This window comes from Ursus maritimus, unplaced genomic scaffold, assembly GCF_017311325.1.
Source record: "Ursus maritimus isolate PB19 unplaced genomic scaffold, ASM1731132v1 scaffold_18, whole genome shotgun sequence".
Lineage (NCBI taxonomy): Eukaryota > Metazoa > Chordata > Mammalia > Carnivora > Ursidae > Ursus > Ursus maritimus.
Window position 1 is genome coordinate 24,261,863 of NW_024424230.1, and position 23,236 is coordinate 24,285,098.

Below are 23,236 nucleotides of genomic sequence, written 5' to 3' on the forward strand. Positions count from 1 at the left end.
TCTCTCCCCTCGGGTGGCTCATGATATTTATTTACCAGGGTTTGTCTTTGGGGTCTTCAGTGAAACATGGGTTGACTGACTGGATTTTTTCCAACTCTGTATAGGAACAGGTCTTTAAAAATAGTTCATAAGGATTTTTGTTTTTTGGTTTTTTTCTTTTTATGAGTATGGATCTGGGTTCAAATCTAGTCTCTGCCACTTATTTGTAAGTAAACTGACCTTTCTGAGCCTTGATTTCTTTATCTGTAACATGGTGGTGATCACGCCTACTCCTTAAGAGTTATTGTCAGGATTAATGTGACAGAAAGAATGAAATGCTTGGCACAGTGCCTCTCAAAGGGTAGAGTACTCAGTAAATGTTAGCTATGAATATTATCTCAGAGAAGCTAGCGTTGAAAATATGAGCATATTTGACTGGAGCTATAAGAGGCAATTTAAAACTCTTTAAGAGAGAAAAATTCTGGGTTTAAAATTTCACAATAAACATACTGAATCTCTTCAAAGTCCTTTGCTCAGTTTACTTTGTCACTGACCTGAAGATTTCAAGGGCTTTTCAGATTCTCTTTCTATGAGAAATGCATGAGTGTTACTATAATTTCTGGCAGGTGAGTTTATATTTACTTGTTTTTATTGGCACTAAGGAAGATATTTGGCCTCAAATGAAAGCTGAGCGATATAAACGTTGCTTGGAAAAGAATGTAGGATGAGTGACTAGCTTAGTGTCAGACCTGGTAAGCAGTCAAGTCTTGTCCCTCTTCACCTGATACACAGTTATTTGCTTCTAGATTAGTCCCAGATATAAGAATATAGTATTCTGTAGGGATGTTTTTGTTTTAGTAAATAGAAGTTGCCTGAGATTTCAACTGGAAATTGCCTGTTCTTGTCTTTTGTTGCTAGAGTTTTGGCCTTGAAATGGTACATTTCACTTGTATGAAATGTATTTATCATCATTTTCATTAAGTTGATAACAAAGCTGTGCATATATTCCTTTATTGACCTAAGTTGTAAGCTTGGCAGAAGTCATGGTTTAGATGGCACATGGAATAGAACACAGAATCCTCTTCACTGTATTAAGATTTGAGGGTGAGATGTGTTTACACCCCTGAGAGAAAGAAATCCAACCATCTCTGGGTCCTTAGCTTTTGTTCCCTCACTTTCTGTAATTAAAACACTTCTGACTACTTGGCTGAACAGGGGTATGCGGTTAAAGTGGCCTGCTTATTTGGTCTGGACTGTTCTTTAGGGAATCAAGGAACGATTTTAAATGTCCTTACTTGGGTCTGGTCACTGCATTCTGTAGGGTGAGCCAGGGGATGACAAGTCAGCAAGCTTGTATTAGGTATATATTATAGGCCAAGAGATCGATTTGGAGTAGGTTATTGACTGAGTGGGGTTATGTCAGACAGCTTTGGCAATGAGAAGGATTTTAGTTACATCTACTTTTTATTGTGTAGCCTCAGAGACTAGTGTTACTTATTTCCAAATTTTGTTTTCTTCACTGGTTAAGCTAAGCCTGGCACTTCTAGAGTGCTATTTAATGTAGTCATCGAACTTGATTCTTGCTGTTTTCTTTGTAGCATTGATTGGTGCTTTTGGTGTGATTTAGTATTCTCTTCAAGCTCTGTACTCACCTCTCAGAGGGTTACCGTGCCAGTTCTATTTATGGCAAGGCAGGAAGGAATTTCTTCATAATTTCTGAATACCAGGTGATATTGTGGTCTAGAAAAAAGAGTTGCTACACTTTGAAATTCCAAGTGCTTTGATGCTTCGGAAAGAATCACTAGATTTGTACTAGACCCTGGGTTTGGTTCGACAAACATGTTTTGAGTATATGTTATGTGTTAAGCTCTTTGTCAGTCGTCATCCTCAAGAAGTAGAGAGTCCAGGGGTGCCTGGGTTAAGCGTCCAACTCTTGATCTCAACTCAGGTCTCGATCTCAGAGTCGTGAGTTCAAGCCCCGTGTTGGGCTTCACGGTGGGCATGGAGCCTACTTAAAAAAAAAAAAAAGGATAGAGTCCAATAGGGGCCTGTCCAGGTATAGACGGAAATTATGGTATAATGTAGCCGATGTATCAGTGAAAGACATGTACAAGGCAAGATGCTTTGTAGATGATTTTTTTTCAGAGTGAGCCGGGAGAGTTGGGTTTTATGGAGGAGAGGAAGACTGAGGATGATGCAGGTGAAAAAAGATTGGCTTTTTAAAAAGTCAGGTTTTTGTTGTTGGAGGGCATTCTCGGCAGAGCTAATGTTACAGAGGAGGCATGAAATGGCATGTAGCAGGTAGCTGGGTATTGCTGGGATATAAGTTGTGAGTAATGGGGGGTGATCATGCTAGAACGGGGTACGGAGTCTGTGTCTCGAAGCGTCCGGCATGCTGTACCACAGCACTTGCGTTTTCTCAGAGACCTAGTGTTCAGCTTAAAGCAGTTGAAAAGATGTAAGCCAGGAGAGGAAAGGAGGGAGTTTAGTTAGCTCCATTTGGCAGCAGTCTAGAGTCTGGGTTGGAGAGGAGTAAGATTGGATGTAGGAATACTAGTTAGGAAGGTTGAAAGAAGTTCAGGAGTGAGTTTTAATTTAGTAAGCTGGTTTAACTGAACTGAGATGATGAAATAATGAACAAAAGCATGACGAGGAGAGCAGAAAAGAGGAAGCATAAGAGAGGTAGTCTGTGCAATTGAATGGACCCAGAGATTGGTTTAAATAAGCATGGGAGATGGGGCGCCTGGGTGGCTCAGTCGTTAAGCATCTGCCTTCGGCTCAGGGCATGATCCCGGCATTCTGGGATCGAGCCCCGCATCAGGCTCATCCGCTGGGAGCCTGCTTCTTCCTCTCCCACTCCCCCTGCTTGTGTTCCCTCTCTCGCTGGCTGTCTCTCTCTCCATCAAATAAATAAATAAATAATCTTAAAAAAAAATTTTTTTTAAAGCATAGGAGAGAGTAGTCCGGGCTTTGGCCCTGGGTGCGTGATGTAGTCACCGAAAGGAAACCGAAAGAAGCAATAAGTGGATTTCAAGTATTGGGAAATATGGGTTCAGTTTTGAACATGTGGAGCTTGGGGTGCTAGTGATGCATCTAGGTGGAGATGGCCAGTAGGCAATTGGATATAAAGATAAGAAGGAGTTCATTGGAGAGGCCAAGAGGAAAACGTCGCCGTAGAAATCAATAGTATGTAAGTAATGACTGATGAAGGAGGACGTAGGGAGTGGAAAGAGGAGAAAGCCAATGGTGGAACTCTGGGGAACACACCAAAAGCTGAAAGATACTCTGAGGAGGCAGACCCTGGGAATGGGTAGAAAAAGAAGTAGACTGGAAACAAGGTGTTGTAGGAACTGAAGGGAATAAGAATTTCATGAAGGAGTAGGTGTCAGTAGTGTCCAAAGCCAGAAGTCACACGAGCTATTGGTTGGCTTTGGAAATTGGACGGTCACTTAGAGCAGTTTGGGACAGAGGAGCACCTCTACAGGAATGATAATTTGCATCCTAACTTTGCCACTTACTCTCTGACTTGGGAAAGTCATTTCACCTCTGGCTCTTTATTTGTAAAGAGGTGGAAACCCTCTCAGTGGTTCAGTCTGTGATCTGCGGAGCCCCACAGGTTCAGAAAAGGTGCTTTGAGGGGCGCCTGGGTGGCTCAGTCATTAAGCGTCTGCCTTCAGCTCAGGTCATGATCCCAGGGTCCTGGGATCGAGCCCCGGATCGGGCTCCCTGCTCAGTGGGAAGCCTGCTTTTCCCTCTTCCATTCCCCCTGCTGGTGTTCCCTCTCTTGCTGTGTCTCTCTCTGTCCAATAAATAAATACAATCTATAAAAAAAAAAAAAAAAGAAAAGAAAAGGTAAGGTGCTTTGAGGCCCATCAAGGAGACCCAGTGTTTGATCAGATATTTACTGGGGGAAAGAGGTACAGGTATTCTACTGATTGAAACAAGCAGCTAGAGCAGCTTAATTTTTGGGGGGTCTATTTTGTATATTTCACTTCAGTGTAAGATTTCATTTGAAAAAACACAGTATAAAATAAGAGATTTGAAAACTGCTGGTCTACAGGAACCATAAGAGACCTTGACACATTAAAAGTTAGGTAATTAATAGCTAATGTTCAGAATTCCTATACTAGGTGAAGATTGTAGTATGTGCTAACTTGCTCATGGTTTGGATTTTATTAGAGGTCAACATTAGTGTCTGAGTTTATGTGGTAATAGCTGTTGTTATTCTCATTAGGAACGAAGACTGTACTTCTAAAAAGCTCTATTCTATTTTATATTTAAAAAAATTTTTTTTGTGTATCTTACCAGGTTCTGATTCTGAAGATCTTTTGGAAGAATTGCTCTGTTGTTTGATGCAGTTAATCACGGATATTCCACTCTTGTAAGTTCTGGCCAAGCCAGGATTTGCTTTTTCTTCTTTGTATATTGAAGATGGTGATTGATCACGTCGAAGAGTTTGTGGGTCCTGGTGTAATATTTTTGTGTATGCCTTTTACGTATGCCTCTTTGTCCGTCCGTGGAGTTCTGCTGTTATCTTTTGCTTAATAATATTTATACTCTGACTATGCATTATCAAAACAAGAATTTTATGTTATAAGGGGAAAATAACCAAACTCTTTAGGAATCTTGAGCAAGTGATAGCACAGAATTGATCTCCGTAGTGCTATCTTTGAGCTCTCTGTTAACAGGTGGAAGAGAGTCTAACCCGTTTATGGGAGAGACAGCTCATGAGCCAGCCTGGATTCTCTCCTTCTTCGTTACTTCCTGATTTCTGACCTCTTTGGGAGACATCAGATTTCCATTTCCAGGCTTTTTTGAATTTAGGTGTTGTCCCTGAGATGTAGGGGACCATCTTCCACTAAAACTTCTGGGTAAGGGGACCTGTCTCAGCTAGGACGTCTATCTTTTTGTTCTTGACAGCCCTCTTTCCTACTGTCTGGACTGTAGACAAGGTAGTGTGAGTTGTGTGGCTCTCTTGGCACCATGAGCCCAGAGACTCACAGAAGATTCTGCTTTGATATCATTGAGCTGCTGAACCAAAGTCATTACTACCAGTGCCCCCTCGTCACTTTCACCCCAGACTTCTCTTGTGAGGAAAATATAGCCTTATTTGTTTCCTGTAACTAGATTTCTGCCCCTCCAGCTGAACGCAATTCCTGTATTCCTATATGAATATGCGGTTCCTTTAAAATGTTCCTTTTAAAGCAGTTACTCTCAACTTTTAAAAAAAATTGTCTCTCTGGAGTCTTTTTAGACATTTTTGTAATTGTCTCTCGCCACTAATGAAATTTGAATACCCCGTACACTGAATGTCTCTTTATATACTGTGGCCCTTTGGAGGGCCACAGATCATTATGATATCTGTGAAGTTTTTCACACCTGGAGAATCAATTTTCACTCTCTTGGGGGAGATATCACCCCACCGAGAATGCATATTTTAAAGGAATTATTTTTTTTTAAGACTGTATTCTTAAGTAATCTCTACACCCAATGTGGGGCTCACATTTAATAATCCTGAGATCAGGAGTACGTGCTCTACTGACCGAGCCAGCCAAGCGCCCCTAAAGGATTTAATTTTTTGAATAAAGAAGAAGAGTTTAAGATTGATCATGACAGAATCTCTGTGAACATGGGAATATCATCGGACATGGGCTGCTTGCCTGTGGCCCCAAAGGGAAGGACCAGGTCTTCGTGAGAAGATGGCCTCCTGGCCTCTGTTGTGCATAAGTGCAGCATCCAGAACGTAATCTAGATTTAGAAGCGAGCACCACCACTCCCTGTGGTGACTTGGTCTGCTCACGTGCAGCCTGGAAGGCAGGGTTGGAGCGACGGAGGGATCACCTGGTGGGGGAGGGGTACAGGGGAAAACGCCTAATGCACACGGGACTCGTGTGGCAGACACAGTTACTTGCATTTCTGATGTCCTTTCTCGCCTTCTGTCTAACACCTCTCCGATATTGTTTGGGGGGCCAGTGTGTGCCCAGCTTAGTTTTCGGGCACCTCAGCAACTAAATGTGGCCCCATGACATGGTTTGGGTCAATGCTGTGTAAGCAGAAGTCATGACCTTGCAGAGCATGGACCTACAGCTTTTTTGCCCGCTGCCCTTCTCTTCCTTCTTGGGATGTGGAGACAGTGCTGGGGCCATCTTGAAACAGTGATCAGCGCCACATGCAAAGAATAGTGTCCTAGGAGCATGGGATATTAATGATACTGTGGAACTGTCACACCAGCCCTAGATGGCTTATCTTTGGATTTCTTCTGAAGTGAAAAAAAAAATAAACACTTATTTTGGTTAAGCCACTGTGGTCAGGTTTCTGTTACATGTGGTCAGATGTGGGAAAGGGGGGAACACGTGGATTGTCTACTATTTACTTGTCGTTGTATGTGTGATGCTTCATGGGTTCTTGACTTAATTTTTTAAATAGTTCCATCTCTATTATGTTTATGTCATTACTAAATACCAGCTATTTAGTATATATCCTCAGTGAGTACATTCTTCCCCACCCCCCTTGTTAATGAAATGTCTTGGTGAAGTTAAGGGGAATGGAAGTAGTAAATCTCTTTAGCTGGTAAATAAGGCTTGAATACAATGAGTAGACCAGTCACTTAAACACTCTTGAGGAGCAAGCAGACAGTGTTGTAATATATCAAACGTTTCAGTGTTTTAATGTGTTTATACTTTTTAAATGAACTGAAAATGCACAGACAACCAGATGTCTTGTATTATGTACACTCAGCTCTAACCAGCTGCTGAAACAATTTCTTATGATTTAATGTTCTTGGAACTCCATCCTACAAGAAGGTTTGTCTTGGTAACAGTTTCCATGTGAAACCAAACTACTATTCAAATGTTTCATGCACTATAACCATAGTGCAGTGTTGGGTGTGGATCAGCTTCGGACTTAAGGGGGAGTATGAACTTGAAAAGTGGGGATGCTCTCGTTCCCGACCATCATCGGTCTCATTGTAGGCTTGTCACGTTTACCATCGACACACCAGTGCTGCATCAGTAGGTGTGCGGCAAGACGAGCGTGGTGTTAGTGGCCACCGCGGGCAATTCAGAACTCACTTGGACGTTTCTTATGAGACTGTGAAATCATCCTGTTAGTATTGGAAGCCAGTGATTACCAAGAGCATAGGTAGATATTTAGAGATCTATACACTAAGTTTGAAATGATTCTTTATTATTAAGAGAACAGGGTCAACTGCCCTAGTTTAGATAAACTCCCAGAATTTGTAGGAATTCGCTTGTAATAAAGCTTGACTTTTAAGTAGTTCGTGGATACTGCTTCTCAGACAGGTTGGGTATTTTTGATAAAATCTTCATTCTCTGAGATACAGATCTTCAAAGTCTGATTAAAATGCACATCTTCCAGGAATTCTTTCTGAATTCCATACCTCTCAGCATTTATATATTTAAAATAAAGATTAAGTCATCCACAGGCTCATGACTTGATGTTTTTCCAGTGTATATCGGGTTGATCCCACTAGAACTGAAATGAGTCTGCCAAAAGTAAAAGCCTGTTTTTGTTTTACCTTGTCTGTGATCTCAAGGAAGTGCTGGGGAAGGAATAAAGTAAGATGGAGGTATTTTCCTCAAGACACTAATAGAGAGTGTAATACAAAGAACATGGTTTGGCATGCTGGAGTCGAAAGTGCAACACTTAGAATTTGTGACATGGATCAGTTCTCTCAGTGTTACTGTTGAGGGGTTGAATGAGACCCCAATGACTTAGCCCAGTGGTGGGGCTTCGGTCGGGCCCTGGCAGCAGAGCCCAATACTTAGGTTTGCTCGTGATGCTCTCTTATGAAGTAGAAGTTATTTTGAGAATGTTTAGCTTGTCCTTTTACCTGGTTTTGGTGGTATTTTTGTGAAAGCCGTCACTCTTACCTGTATATGGTGATGCTCTGGTCAACCATAGGTCCTACCCCTTTCTCTAGTGCCACCACTCCAGACAGGTCACTGTGAGGTCTGCTCGGAGTGGGCCATTCTGCTGGCCCCAGGCTGGACATGCAGCCTCTTCCTCTGAGATCCATTTATGTGTTCTTATCAACCTGTGAACTCAACTGTTCAGTTCTCAGCCTGGCCCTCATTTGCAAATTTTTCAGTTATAACCTTATATGAATGTTTATCTTTTTCTTTAAAAAAAAAATTATTTATTTATTTATTTAATGGGGGTGGGGAGAGAGAGAACACAAGTGGGAGAGGGAGAATCTCAAACAGACTCTGCGCTGAGCCTGACGTGGGGCCTGATCCCACAACCCTGAGATCATGACCTGAGCCGAAACCAAGAGTCAGATGCCCAACTGACTAAGCCACCGAGGTGCCCCAGACATTGATCTTTTTTTATAAGTTATATATTGATAAAGCTGAGACATTCCTAACTGACTGCCTTCACTGCCTTTTTCTGGGTGTGTCTGTGCAGTGTGACTTCGTCTGCCTCTCTAGTACAGGGGTACTGATGTTATCTGCTGACCTCGTCCATCTCACTCTTGCTGCTTCAGCCACACAGGTGTCCGTGCTAATTTGGAACATACCAACCCACTCCTGTCCCCAGGGCCTTTGCCCTTGCTGCTGCTGCTTCTTCCTTGAATATCTCCCTCCAGATATCTGCATGTTTCCTGTCCTGACTTTCACGCTTCTTTCTGCTCAGAGGAGGTCTGCTTCTTAGAAACAGCTGCTCTGACCACCATAACACAGCAGCACCCTTCTCATTCTCTGTTGTTATCATGCTTTGTTTTTTGTCTTTACACTTCCCACCACTTTTCATATTATCTGTTACTCCTCTTGCTTGTGTTTCTCAAATAACATTAGAAGGAAAACTCTGAAAACAAGGACTGTTCTTGGGCCTGCATTGGTTTTGCTCACTGCTGTTATCCTTAGTATTCAGGCTGGCCTGGCACATGGTAGACTCTCAACAAATATTTGTTGAATGAGTAACATAGTAGGGGCACAACCTGTTCATTGTGCTTAAAGCGTTTGTCGTCATCTAGTCTATATGGAAACAGTATAGTGCTAAGAGTGCACTTCCATTGCAAGTGCAGTGGCTCAAAGCCCTTTGCACTTTGTATTTTGTATTATAAAAACTAGGCGTCTTATAGACAGAAGTAGAAAGGGGCTGTAGAAGCAGAAACACTGAAAGCTAATATATATCCGAGGAAATACTTCCTGAAATATTTCCAAATAACAATATTTGAGGAAATGGTAGATTAGTTATAAATGCTGAGTGGTCCAGGGCCATGTAGTTTAGGGACAGTCAGCTTTATAGCTCAGCAGTCCTCATATTATCCCTTCACAGTGTAATAATCTCTCTTTTGTTAAGTTCATTCTGAAAAACATGTACTGGGAATATGCCATTGTCTCTAATGTACTAGGCCCTGGACAAAGAAAGGTGTGACTTCTGAAGAGCTTAGAGATGGGCAGATACATGGAAGGATAGCCCAGGAGGATAGCCCAGGAGGAAGAACAGCTCCTAAGTGCTAGAGTCATTTGGAGCTGTAGTGAGTAGCAGTGACTTGGTCAGGGGAGAGCCAGAGAGGGGAGTGCTCAGGACCTCTGGGGTGTAAATAGTGTATCTGAAGGGTCACAAGTGCATTAGTTTGATTAGAGCAGGGGGTTGTGGGAGATTAGGGATGGACAAGCTGTGGTGTTTGATGGGGTGGAGACTTGAATTTTAGAAGGACTAACGATTTATGTTTAGAGTTCCCTGTTTATGAAGATGGGAAAGAGTATCTTTTGAGAGCTATTTCTCTAAAATCCATTCTGGAAGTATTTGGGGAGGAATGGAATTGATTAACAATCTTATTTATGAGATTTGCTTTGTCCATAGAGTTTCAGAAATGTAATAAAATGATAGGAAATGCATATTTATAATTCGACCCATAAACTAATGATATGGGCTTCAATGTTATACTCTGGAGAATTTGAACATTGAAAACTTTGGTTGCTAACCATGAGAAGGTGGTTCAAGAATGTGAAAAGCTGGGACTCCTGGGTGGTGCAGTCATTAAGCGTCTGCCTTTGGCTCAGGGCATGATCCCAGCGTTCTGGGATCGAGCCCCACATCAGGCTCCTCTGCTGGGAGCCTGCTTCTTCCTCTCCCTCTCCCCCTGCTTGTGTTCCCTCTCTCGCTGGCCGTCTCTCTCTGTCAAATAAATAAATAAAATCTAAAAAAAAAAAAAAGAATGTGAAAAGCTGTGAAGTTGGTGGAGGAGAGTGAAGGAACTGGAGGGACCCGGGTTGGCAATGAAGGGCTTCACTGTTGGGAAGATGTCTTTCTAGGGCCTTGCACGTTGGTCCCTAAACACTTCTCCAAATGCAGCCTCAGCGGAGCGGGCAGCTAAAGCAAGTTAGCAGTTAGGTTTGAGATGCTGTAAAGGGTAATAACTAGTATAGCTTTCTGGTTGAATCAGTGAGGTATTTAAGTCATTACAAGCACTGAATTAAAGGTGATAGGATTTCCATATGCCGAGACAGTATTATATATTAAGTTCACAATAGCTTTTTAGTTTGATAATTGGTTTCAGGTGTGCCGAGGGGGAATCTCAGTTGAATTTTTAAAATATGCATACCTTTACTATGTTTATAGAAGTCTGACCAAAATATATCCCGTACCACAAATAATGTTGATTTTATAAGTTGTGTGCTCAGATTGTTCATAATTGAGTTACTGATGATGATTAAAAAGTGTAGAACATATTCCGTAGTAGGACAGAACCTCTCTGGTTCTGAAGCCAGAAGATAGGGCTTGAATCCTGGCTCTCCTACTAACTGGGAATGTCACTCCACGCCTCGGGTTTCTCATTTTAGCCTTAGGGGCAATAGACCAGAAATCATTACTTGAAAAAGACATTTGAAGACCTCTAGTTCAGCTGTTCAGTATTTTAGATACGGAAATTGAAGTGCCTGTGTTTGGAGACCAACTCCTGGAATTGTTGGAGGAACAGCCAGGCCATACATCATGGCCTTCAGTGCCGTAGAGAGGACAGCAGCCGAGAGGAAGCATCTCAGCCTCTGCCTGGTGCTCTCACTGCCTACTGTGTTGCTCAGGATTGTGTTGAGGACCAAAACAACGCACTTGAAGATGCTTTTGTAAATTGTAAAATGCTTTAGGATTATAAAAGTGTGTTGTCTTACACCAGGTACTCAAAAACATTGAATATGTTTGCTTTCTGAATTAATTTTCCTGTTTTAAATTTCGCAGGAAAAAGGAGGAGTAGCATTAGCTCACTAACAAGTATAGTAGGCATAGGACACAGGATGTGTGAGATTCAAAAGAACAAGGCTGAATCATCTGGGAACTGAAGGAAATTTCTGCTTGGGAGGACTGGTGCTAGCCCGGCGTTAGGTGTGAAAGAAAGCTTAGCAGCAGCAAAAGCAGGGTCCTGAGTCCTGGCTGTCATTTTGCCTGTGTTTGCATTTCCTTGCAGGTTATGGGCTGTTTAGAGCCAGAAGATCATTGGATTTTTAGAACTAGAATTCAGCTTTTCTTTATCCTAGCGCTTTCGTTTTATATCTGATGTCACTCAAGTGGAGAGAAGGGAAGTGACTTTCCTAAGGTCAGTTTGCAGGATTCTTTGGTGGCTCTGAAAACACTGACTCTGCCTTCAAAGAGTTTTTACTCTTATACAACCAAGACTGGTACAGAATACATTTGTTACTTTCTTTTGCTGTTATTAATTACATGGATGGCAAAGTATGAATGAGGTAAAGTACACTAATAATTGCAAACTTTAATTCTACCGGCAAAGAGTTAATTCTTTTCTTTTTAATTTTTTGTGTCACTTATATAAATTAATTATTTACAGAGTAGTTTCTTTTCACATATAATCGAGATTACATTACATGTAATATATAATTAATATTTAATAGTAGCCACTGATACTGATGCTGCAATTATTTTAAATGGTAATACATGTGTGCAGTTGGTTTTGGAAAAAAATCAAATACAGAGGGCTTATGATGAGAACAGATATTCTTCGTCCTATCCCTTTTATTTCTTTCCTCCCCAGAAACAATCATTTTTGATTCTTAGCTGCTCGGATGATTTATATAAATCTTTACCCTTATCATACCTTTGAATAGATTTCTAAATAACACTGTTTCTTTTCCTTTTACTTAGTATGCTTTATTTTTCAAAGCAGTTTTAGGTTCAGAGCAAAATTGAGCAGAAAGTATGGGCAATTCCCATATAATCCCTGTTTCCACAGTTGTATAGCACCACCCCAACATCCCGCCCCAGGGTGATACATGTGTAATAGTTGAGGAACCCACATTGACACATCGTGATCACCCTAAGTCATGGTTTCCATTAGGGCTCACTCTTGGTGTGTTGTACATTGTATGGGTTTTAACAAATGGGTAGTGACATGTATCCACCATTAGAGTATCATAACAGTAGTTGCATTGCCCTAAAAGCTCTCTGTGCTCTGCCTGTTTATCCCCTCCCCCAACCCCAGCTGCCACCGATCCTTCTACTATCTCCTTAGTTGTGTCTTTTCCAGATTGTCATATAGTTGGAAACATACAGTGTGTACCCTTTTCAGATTGCCTTTGTCTAGTTAGCAATATGCATTTAAAGTTCTTATATTTTCATGGCTATATAGCTCATTTCTTTCTAGCACTGAGTAATATTTCATTGTTGGGATATACTACATATGCACACATTAATGCAGATATAGATATAGCCATCATATAAATCTTAGAGTTGGTATTAAGTAGGTGCATTTTAAAATTTGATAAAAATATGTTTGGTTTTAAAAAAACCTGTGCCCTAAGAGATTATTAGTATTTTTTGTTTCAAAATTTAATTTAATTCAAGTTAGTTCACATATAGTGTAGTATTGGTTTCAGGGGTAGAATTTAGTGATTCATCAGTTGCATATAACACCCAGTGCTCATTACATCAAGTGCCCTCCTTAATGCCCATCCCCCGCCCACAAACCCTCAGTTTGTTCCTTATATTTAAGAGTCTCTTATGGTTTGCCTCCCTCTCTGTCTTTATCTTATTTTAGTTTTTGTTCCCTTTCTCTATGTTCATCTGTTTTGTTTCTTAAATTTCACGTATGAGTGAAATCATATGGTATTTGTCTTTCTCTGAGTGACTTATTTCGCTTAGCATAATACTCTCTGGTTCCATCCACATTGTTGCAAATGGCAAGATTTCATTCTTTTTGACGGCTGAGTAATAGTCCATTGTATATATATGTCTGTGTGTGTGTGTCTGTGTGTGTGTGTGTGTATATGTACTACATCTTCTTTATCCATTCATCTATTGATGGACATCTGGGCTTTTTCCATGTCTTGGCTATTGTAGACATTGCTGCTATAAACATGGAGGTGCGCGTGCCCTTTTGAATCAACTATTTTTGTAGCCTTTGGATAAATACCTAGTATTGGAATTGCTGGGTAGTGGGGTAGTCCTATTTTTAACTTTTTGAGGAGCCTCCATACTGTTTTCCAGAGTGGTGGCTGCACCAGTTTGCATTCCCATCAACCCTAAAGAGATTATACCAGTTATAATCTCACGAAAATCATTTAACAGAGCCTTGCCAATATTGTGTAAATTTTTTTGTAAGTTAAAAATGGAAATAATAATGTGCTTCTTTTTTTAAATTTTTTTAAAAGATTTTATTTATTTATTTATTTGTCAGAGAGCATGCACACATGCGCACAAGCAGGGGGAGCGGCAGGCAGAGGGAGAAGCAGGCTCCGTGCTGAGCAAGGAGTCCGATGTGGGACTCGATCTTAGGACCCTAAGATCATGACCTGAGCTGAAGGCAGATGCTTAACCGACTGAGCCACCCAGGTGTCCCATAGCGTGATTCTTGTATGTATTTTCTCATTACAAGTGAGATTGAACATCTCTTCATATATTCAAAGGCCATTTCTAACTTTTGATGAGGGTTTAGCAATCATTTTTAATTCCTGAGAGCTCTTTTTCCTGATTGTTTCTCGTTTTATGAATGCAGCATTTTAAGTTGGCTTAATTGCACTACGGACTCTCATATAGCTGTTTTGGTATATTTGCTTTATTATTATGTACCCATCTTTTTTTTTTTTTTTAAATACTATGCATCCATCTTATCATCCATCCTAATTTTTCATTTTTAAGGTTATCTTAAAAACTCATTTTGCTCGTTGAACTTTATTTCAGGAGGATATGTGGTTATATTTTACTGCTGCGTTTGATGCAGTGTTAGATGTAGGGCACTCGTTCTTTGAGAAATCATGAAAACATGGAGTGGATATTCGAGTTTATTTGATCCACCCCCTTGATTTTTACACATATTGAAGTCAACAGGTTAGGTGGCTGATCAAGCTAATGAGTGACAGTTCTGAGAACAGAATCCAAATTTTTTGACTCCTAACCCAAGGCACTTTCTGTTCCGCTGTGAAGACTTTTATAAATGAGACATATTCCCATGTCTTTGGTTTTGTTACCTTTGAAAACTAGCCACCACCACCACTGACAGTATCTGTAATACACTCTACCACTTTTTCGTCTTCTCTCGTGTTTTACTTTCACACTGTCTGTGGTGGCATGACACTGATATTTCTAGATTTTGGTCTTAATCTTTTGAACTTGTCTGTTGTTTTTGTTAAACTTATGTTCCATTTACATACTGTCCGGGTTCTCCCCCAATAGTAAGTCAGAGGAGGATGATTTTTTCCTCCATATTCGTTGACTTTGTCCTCAGCCAACACTAACACCCATTTCATGAAGGCTTTTGTCTTTATCCAAGTGTTCCACTCTGCCCTAGCAGAGCAGCACAAGGTCAAGGCGCCTGTCTTTTTTTTTCTTCACATGAAATTAATAACTTGCTCCAACAGTAGTTTGTTTTAGGACATTTCCAGCCCAGATGGTGGAAAGTTCTTTGGATAATATGGCAGCCAAAGCAACACTTTGGCTTTTTAAAGTTGACTTTGTTTTGGCGATTGTGTGATGAAAATCTTCTGAAGATCATACAAGGACATTAAAACAAGAAAGATCTGTTGGCCTAAAACATTTTTCATCTTCTAAAAACCACCACGCTCAGCGTGGTAGCATTTTGGTTTCTTTCAAGTATTGGCCTCTCTGGCTCTTTTCCCTGATTATTTGGCACTTAGGATAGGCCAATTAATACATTTTAAATTTTGTTTTCACAGAAATCTAACATTGCCTTGAATTCCTTTTTTTGAGCATTATAGAATGTTACAGCAAGAAATGACATTAGAGATCATCTTGCCTGATGTACTTATTTAAAAATAAGAAAACTGAGACCCAGAGGAATTATTTGTTGAAAGTAACAGAATGAGTTTAATAGAGAGCTGAGAAGCAGATCCTAGGTCTCCTAATTTTGGACCAGTGACTTTTACAGCATACCACAATGCGATTTAATTTTGTTTGCTCTTATTTCAGTATGTCATCAAATTTGAATCAAGAAAAGTTTAATTTTAACATTTATGATAGTCTTCTATTTTTAGTTTTCGATTAATTTAATTTTAGAACATATTGCTTAAATATCCAAACACATAAACGTGTACGTGAGCAGTCTCCTGCCTCCTCTGGTCCCCCATCTGTCCAGCTGTCCCATTTGCTTCCGTGAGTAGCCACTGTGCTTAGTCTCTTACGTATCCTTCCTGAGGATGTTCGTGCAATGTAGATGTGGTTGTGAACACAGATTCTTATTTCTCCCTGCATTCACACGCAAGGTGGGAAATCATACATACTGTTCTGAACTTTCCTCTTTTTCCAGTTGACAGTCTATCCTGGTAGCTTCTGTACGTAAGCATTTAAAGAGCTTTCTCATTTTTGTTATGAGGATATTCAAATACCCCAAAGTTACCCTTTCAGAATATATCATTAGGTGGTTTTTAGCATATTCACAAAAGTTGTGAAATTGTCGTTACCATCGAATTTCAGAACTTCATCACCCTGCAGAGAAACCCTGCACCCATGAGCGGGCACTCCTCATTTCTTCCTCTCCCCGGCCCGTAGTAACCGCTAATCTGCTTTCTGGCTCCGTGGATTTGCCCTTTTGGGACAGTTCCTAGGAATGGATTCCTAGACTATGTGGTCTTTTACGTCTGGCTGCTTTCACTTAGCACAAGGAGTTTAGGGTTCACCGCTGTTGTAGCAAAGTCCCAGTACTTCATTCCCTTTGTTACTGAGAAGTATCCCATTGTGTGTATACACTGCGTTTTGTTTATCCACTCATAACTTGGTAAACATTTGGGTTGCTTCTGTTTTTTGGCCATTATGAATGATGCTGCTCCGAGCATTCCTGTACAAGATTTTAGGTGGACTTAACGTTTTCAGTTCCCCTGGGCATGTATCTAAGAGTAAAGTTGCTAGTCATCTGGTAATTGTGCGTTTAACTTTCCTCGGTGGCTTCATCGTTTTACATTCCCATTAGCCTTGTGTGCGAGCGCTAATTTCCTACATCCTCTCTCATTCAAAAAAACAAAAAACTACATTATGATCTGTTGTAGTATCAAATTATATGTAATTATTCCCCTCTTGTTGGACGATAGAGTTGTTACCATTTTTTTTGCTCAAATCCTTTGCTGATTGTCATATGGGAGCCTCTGTTGTATCTGTTTCTAGGACCCATTTTGTATTAAAAAGATTAGCCCTTTGTGACATGAATTTAAAGTATATGTCTTTTCTGAATTTGCCTTTTGACTTATGTGCTTATAATATGCATTTGTTTTGCCATAATAAAGTTTTAAACACTGTTTTTTAAGAATTTGAGTTTATTTGTCTTTTACAGCTTTTAGGCCTTCTGGATGGGCTTTTAGGCTCTTCGTTGACCTTTTTGGCCCTTTCTCTTCACTACTCGCCTTCATGCACATTTCATTCTAGCCCCATTGGCTCCTGTGGTGTTCCTTCAATATTCTAAATATCCTTAAATAAAAATGTTCCTAGCTCTAAGCCTTTGCATGCGCTAGTCCCTCTCCCTGGCCTCCTCTTCCCTTGCCTCCTTACTCCTTTCAAGTCTTTGCTCAGATGTCAACTTCGTGTTGAGTCTTACTGTTTAAAATTGTAACACACCTGTGATAGATTGTTAGTGGTCCCCCAAATTAATTCTCCTCCTCTTTATTAGAATTTGGCTGGGCAGTGGCTGTCCGGGTAGAGATGATGTTTCTCAGGCTCGCTTGCCGGCTAGATCTAGATACAGGTGTACCAGAGGAAGTGATATATACAACTTTTGTGTTACTTAAAAGGAAATGGGTTGCCTTGGAGTGATTTTTTCTCCCTGCTCTCTGGTGGGAAATGATAACTGGAACAAACTTGAAAATGCACGCAAACGGTGACAGAACTTCCTTTCCAGCGTGGCCTTTGTGTGATTTTATGAAGTAGATCCTGCATTATCTAATTGTTAAGTGGCAGAGAAATGAGCGTTGATCAGGTTTAAAACATAATTTTGGGGCACCTGGGTGGCTCAGTCATTAAGCGTCTGCCTTCAGCCCAGGGTGTGATCCCAGGGTCCTGGGATCGAACCCCCACATTGGGCTCCTTGCTTCCTCTCCCACTCCCCCTGCTTGTGTTCCCTCTCTCACTGGCTGTCTCTCTGTCAAATAAATAAATAAAATCTTAAACATAAATGAATGAATGAATAAATAAATAAAAACATAATTTTGGACTTCTTTCATAGCAGTTCAGCATAACTGTTCCTTACCCTTCCACCCTAACCAGGTACTCCTTATCCAGCCTTCATGCATTGTTTTCTTCATAGCACTTATAACCTTTTAATTTATTATACAGCATATTTATTTGTCTGCCCATCTAGAATATAAGTGTCAGGAGGCTTGGCATATAGTAAGTGCTCAGCGAATATTTGGAATGAATGGTTGGAAAGGCCTTCTATAAAGCATGTTATAAGAGAATCTTCCATCTTGTCCTGTCGGTTTTTTTTTTTTTTTAAGATTTAAACTTTTGGCATATTTGGGATTTCTTTTACTATAGGGTCTGAGGTATAGTTTCAAGTTGTTTTTTTTTTCTTTCAGAAAGCTATACAGTTGTTCCAACAGTATGTATGTATCTCACTATCTTTTTAGTATCATGTTGATGAAGTCCATTTTTAACTTGTATAACAATGATTTACAAATAAGAAATGCCTGCTCATCTCCTCGGTAGATTTCTTCAAGAGAGATTGTTGTATTCTCAATCATCATCAAGTCTGAGTGGCTGTAATATATTTAAACTGCTTTTTCTGTGCACACATCAAAAGATGCTAGATGCTCTTCTTTTTTTACACATTCTTTTTGTTTCTCTAAAGCTTATATTTTTGATCATATTAAGTGCTGTGTTGACATACGGGATATCTTGGTTTTTGGCTCATAGCTATAGGCTATTTTGTGAATAAGAATCGCAAATGCTGTGTGTGCTATGCCACTAAGCTTTATATTGAGTAAAAAGTTTCTTACTGAAATATGTATTTGCTTTTTATAGTTATTGCAAATTAGAGGTGTCTGTGAGTGTTAGAATGCTGTTTGTTTCTTATGCAGGAACAACATTTCTAGGTGTAAGATCTTTTGAATAGTGTTTAAATGCTTTTAATGACTAAATGCTTTTAATGAGACGGAATCTGTGACTGTGCACTCTGCCAGTATTTAAAAGTTCAACTTAACATCTTCGATGGACAGATGTGATGGTTAATTTTGTGTGACCACTTGACTGAGCTGAGGGGCTGCCCAGAGGTCTAACATTATTTCATTTTTTCCGGGTGTGTCGGTGAGTGTGTTTCTGGAAGCAGTTAGCATCTGAATTGGTAGACTTTGTCAAAAAGATCATAGTCACCAGTGCTGGGATCATCCAGTCTGTTGAGGGCATGAATAGAGCACAAAGGTGGAGGAAGGGAGAACTTGCTCTCCTGTTTGAGCTGAGACATCCATCTTCTCCTGTCCTCGGACATTGGTGCCCCTGATTCTTGGGCCTTCATACTTAGACCAGGGTTTTTCTGGTTCTCAGGCCTTTGGGTTTGGACTGGAACTGTACCACTGGCTTTCCTGGGCCTCCCCCTTGCAAATGGCTTGTAATGGAAGTTCTCAACTTCTCTAATTGTGTCAGCCAATCCCTTACAGTAAATCTCTTTTCGTATGTATCTCTTCATATATTGTGGATTCTATTTCTCGGAGAGCCCTAACTAACACGGTAAGTGTGGCTAACTTATTGCTATGATCTGAATGTTTGTGTCCTCCCCAAATTCATATATTGAAACCTAACCTCCAGGGTGATGGTATTTGGGGGACAGGGGATGGTTAGGTTTGCCCTCACGAATGGGATTAGTGCCCTTGTAAAAGATAACCAGGAAACGTCCCTTGCCCCTCTTCCACCATGTGATAACACAGCAAAACGATGCTCCCTGTCTGTGAACCAGAAAGCCAACTCTCATCAGACATGAATCTGCAGGTGCCTTGATCTTGGACTTTCTAGCCTTCAGAACTGTGAGAATAGATTTCTTTTGTTTATAAGCCACCCAGTCTCTGTTAAGTTCGTTATTGCAGTCCATAAGCACTGAAACACTCATGTTAGAGTGTTTTTCCCCAGTCACAATCTCTGTTACTTTGATTGTTTACAGTGAAGTGAGAGAGAGGAATCATTAAGAAGACCCATGGTCAGGGACGCCTGGGTGGCTCAGTTGGTTAAGCGGCTGCCTTCAGCTCAGGTCATGATCCCAGGATCCTGGGATTGAGTCCCACCTCTGGCTCCCTGCTTAGTGGGGGAGCCTGCTTCTTCCTCTGCCTGTTCTGCCTGCCGCTCCCCTGCTTGTGCTCTCTCTCTCTGACAAATAAATAAAATCTTAAAAAAAAAAAAAAAAGAAGAAGAAGACCCATGGTCAGAATGACGTTAGATATTATCTTCAGACTATCACTTATGATATTTTTTCCCCAGGAAATTTCCCAGTAGAGATAATCGGTTTGGAGCAAATGTTTCTCCCACTCATTATCTTCATGCCCTTCCCGTTTAAAAAGTTTAAATTAAAGTAATAAAAATAGTCACCTATAATCTCATCTCTCAGGATTGCTTTTTTAATCTTTTGCCTGTTGGCAATCTGCATGCATGTTCATTGGTATGGTACATAATGTTCTGCTGTCTTTGCTCAACATTGTGTTATGAAGCAAGTATTTCAATAAAGTATGTTTCAAAAGCAGATGGGATAACATGTTTTGTGAAGCTAGCCTAACCCTGATACTAAAACCTAGCAAACATTACATAAAAAGAAAATTACGGACTTTTATCAGTATAGGAGAAAAATCTTTTATTTTTTTTATTTTATTTTATTTTTTTTTAAAGATTTTATTTATTTATTCGACAGAGATAGAGACAGCCAGCGAGAGAGGGAACACAAGCAGGGGAAGTGGGAGAGGAAGAAGCAGGCTCATAGCGGAGGAGCCTGATGTGGGGCTCGATCCCATAACGCCGGGATCACGCCCTGAGCCGAAGGCAGACGCTTAACCGCTGTGCCACCCAGGCGCCCCAGGAGAAAAATCTTTTAAAAATAATCAGTAAGTTGGAGCACCTGGCTGGTTCAGTTCGTTGAGCGTCCAACTTTTGGTTTTAGCTCAGATCATGATCTCAGGGTCATGAGATTGAACCCCACGTCAGGCTTCATGCTCAGTGCAGAGTCTGCTTGAGATTTTCTGCCTCTCTCTTTCCCTCTGCCCCTCCTCTGGCTCATGCTAGCCCTCTCTCTCAAATAAATAAAATAAATAAATAAATAAAATCTTTAAAAAAATAATTAGTAAATTGTATACAGCAATATATGAAAAGGACAGTACATCATAACCAAGTGTGGTTTACCTGAAGAATGTGATATGGTTAAGACTTGAAATTCAATCAGCGTAATATGCTGTGTTGACAGAATAAATTAGACAAGCCATATGAGTGTCTCAGTAAGTGTGGAAAAAGCGTTTGACCAAATTCAATATCCGTTCATGAAAAAAGAAAAACTTGGAGAACTAGGAAAAGAAGGGAACATCTTAAGTACATATAAATACATGTAAAGTGATTGTCCATTTCCAGTGTTCTTGATATCATTAGGTTGATATCACCCTTCATCCCACTGTCCCTGATTTTGGACACATCAGGCATAGGATTGAGTCGATCACATTTTTCACTTCAAGGACCATTATCATCACTCGTTCATGTGAGGCCCATCCCTCCCAGCATTTGGTGTTAATCCATTCACTTATTCCCATTTATTCCCATTCCTTACTCCTCTTCTTTCCCATAACAGCCATTTTAAGTGTGTTTAATGCATTATGTGTGTGTATACACACACACACACACACACACGCACGCACAGGGTTTTTCTCTCAAAAAATAATAATAAAATAAAGTTACAAAAGAAAAAGATCCCTCCTTGTCTCTATCCATTTAATTCATTGAGTGTCTGTTATGTACTGGAGTTGGGAATACAAATAACTAAAAAATGAAAGGATCCCTAGCTAGAATCTCATGTGTTCTAGTGAAAAAGAGACTCGTCTTGGGACACCTGGGTGGCTCAGTCAGTTAAGCGTCCAACTCTTGATTTCGGCTCAGATCGTGATTTTGGCTCAGATCATGATCTCATGGGTCGTAAGATTGAGCCCTGCTTGCACACGTGCACACTCTCTCCAATAAATCTTAAAACAAAACAAAACAAAACCCAAAACTCATCTGCAAATAGCTGCTTGCAAGTCATGCTTTAGGGCTTAATGTCACTTTTTTAGAAGAGCTTTACAACCAGAATTCCCTATAATCCTTTCATGGTGTTACTTGCTCTTTTTCTTTATGACCCTTTTTGGTGTAATTATTTCTTGAGTTCTCTTTTCTCCACTAAATTGTAAGCTCCATAAAGGCAGGAGCCTTATCTATTTGTTGATGGATAGTATTTCTAATACGGGGCATAATGCCTGTGTAGACATAGTAAGAATAAGTTCTTTATAAATATTTTTTGAATGACCTATGAAGTGGAATACAGTGTAATAAACAGTTTGATAGAACTTTTATCCATAGACTATGGAAGCGCATGAGGGAATCACTGAGTTCTGTTTAAAAATTTTGGGGAATGGATTTATAGGTTGATATGAAATTACAAATGTCCTGTTGAGTCAGTATTCTTATGTGCTGTCAGCTTTCCCTACCTCCCAACATGAAACCCTCTACCCTTCACTCCTATAGCTTTACAGAATTTGGATATGGGACATAGAGTAAGATGTTAAATTATAAATTATAAACCACTGCAGTTGATTCTATATTATTGATGCAGTAACTGAATATATTATCAATTGTCCTGGAGGTGGTCACCTATCTAGATAGGCTCTACCCTATAGCAAGATATTTTATTCTTCAAGATTTGACTTTATGCTCTGACCCAACTAAAAGTCTAGCCAATTGACTATAGAATATGGATTCCTAACAGGCGTGGGCTATATGAATAAATGATAACTGTGATGCAAAATCTTTGGGGTTCTAAGCAGCCAGATCGTCACTAATGAAGAATTAATGAATCATAACATGACCTGTCAGGCTGTCTTTCATTCAGTTCAAGGAATAAGAACAAATACAAGAATTGTGTTTTATGTGGTTAATACTTACACCACTATGGAAGTTTCAGGTGAGAGAATTGTTCTATAATACTTTTAAAGGTGGAATTTCTGGGTAGAACTAAGATTTATTCATTACATAATAACATCAATTGCATGGACCTCTTGTGTTTTGTATACTTTATTTTTAAAAGAGATTTCTATCAGCAATAACTCCTTAAGATATCTGATAGAATTTTAAGCTTGCCCAGTTCTAGAATCAAGTCATGTTTAATTTGTTTAGCGAGCCTCATTTAAGTAGGTACTAAGTGTTTTTTTGTGGGGGGAGCTTTCCATGAATATTTCAGTTTTGTCAAAATATATATTTTTTTTAGCTGTTACTCTTTTTGCTGTGTTAAGATTTCCACTTTCCTGACCTGTTACTGTTCCCCATGATAACGCATTTAAACTTTTTCAGTGACTGAAGATTTCTTGAGGCGTTTATTTCTGTTTGTGCTTCCTGCTCAGCGAAAACTTTCATTTCCTTTTTATTTGATCTAAGATTTATTTCTAAAGGGGGGGCTGATGATCTTGGGAGAAACATGCTTGATAAAACAGGTATAATGTGTTCACTGTCCATATTTTGATGAACATGCAGGGTTGGCCTTGCGGCAGCAGACACAACAGATAGAGGTTGTTAGGATATACCATTGTTCTCATTGTAAAGTGATGATCACCGGGAAAAGGCATTGATTTCTTCC

At 40.0% G+C, this 23,236-nt stretch overlaps 1 protein-coding gene across 1 annotated transcript in view; it reads left to right on the plus strand.

Annotated features, from left to right (window-relative positions):
• Positions 1–23,236, plus strand: part of DYM (dymeclin) — a 322,063-nt gene that overhangs the window by 70,000 nt on the left and 228,827 nt on the right. The window contains exon 6 of the mRNA XM_040632527.1: positions 4,288–4,360. Coding sequence (XP_040488461.1) covers positions 4,288–4,360 — 73 coding nt within the window. The remainder of the gene's footprint in view (positions 1–4,287; positions 4,361–23,236) is intronic.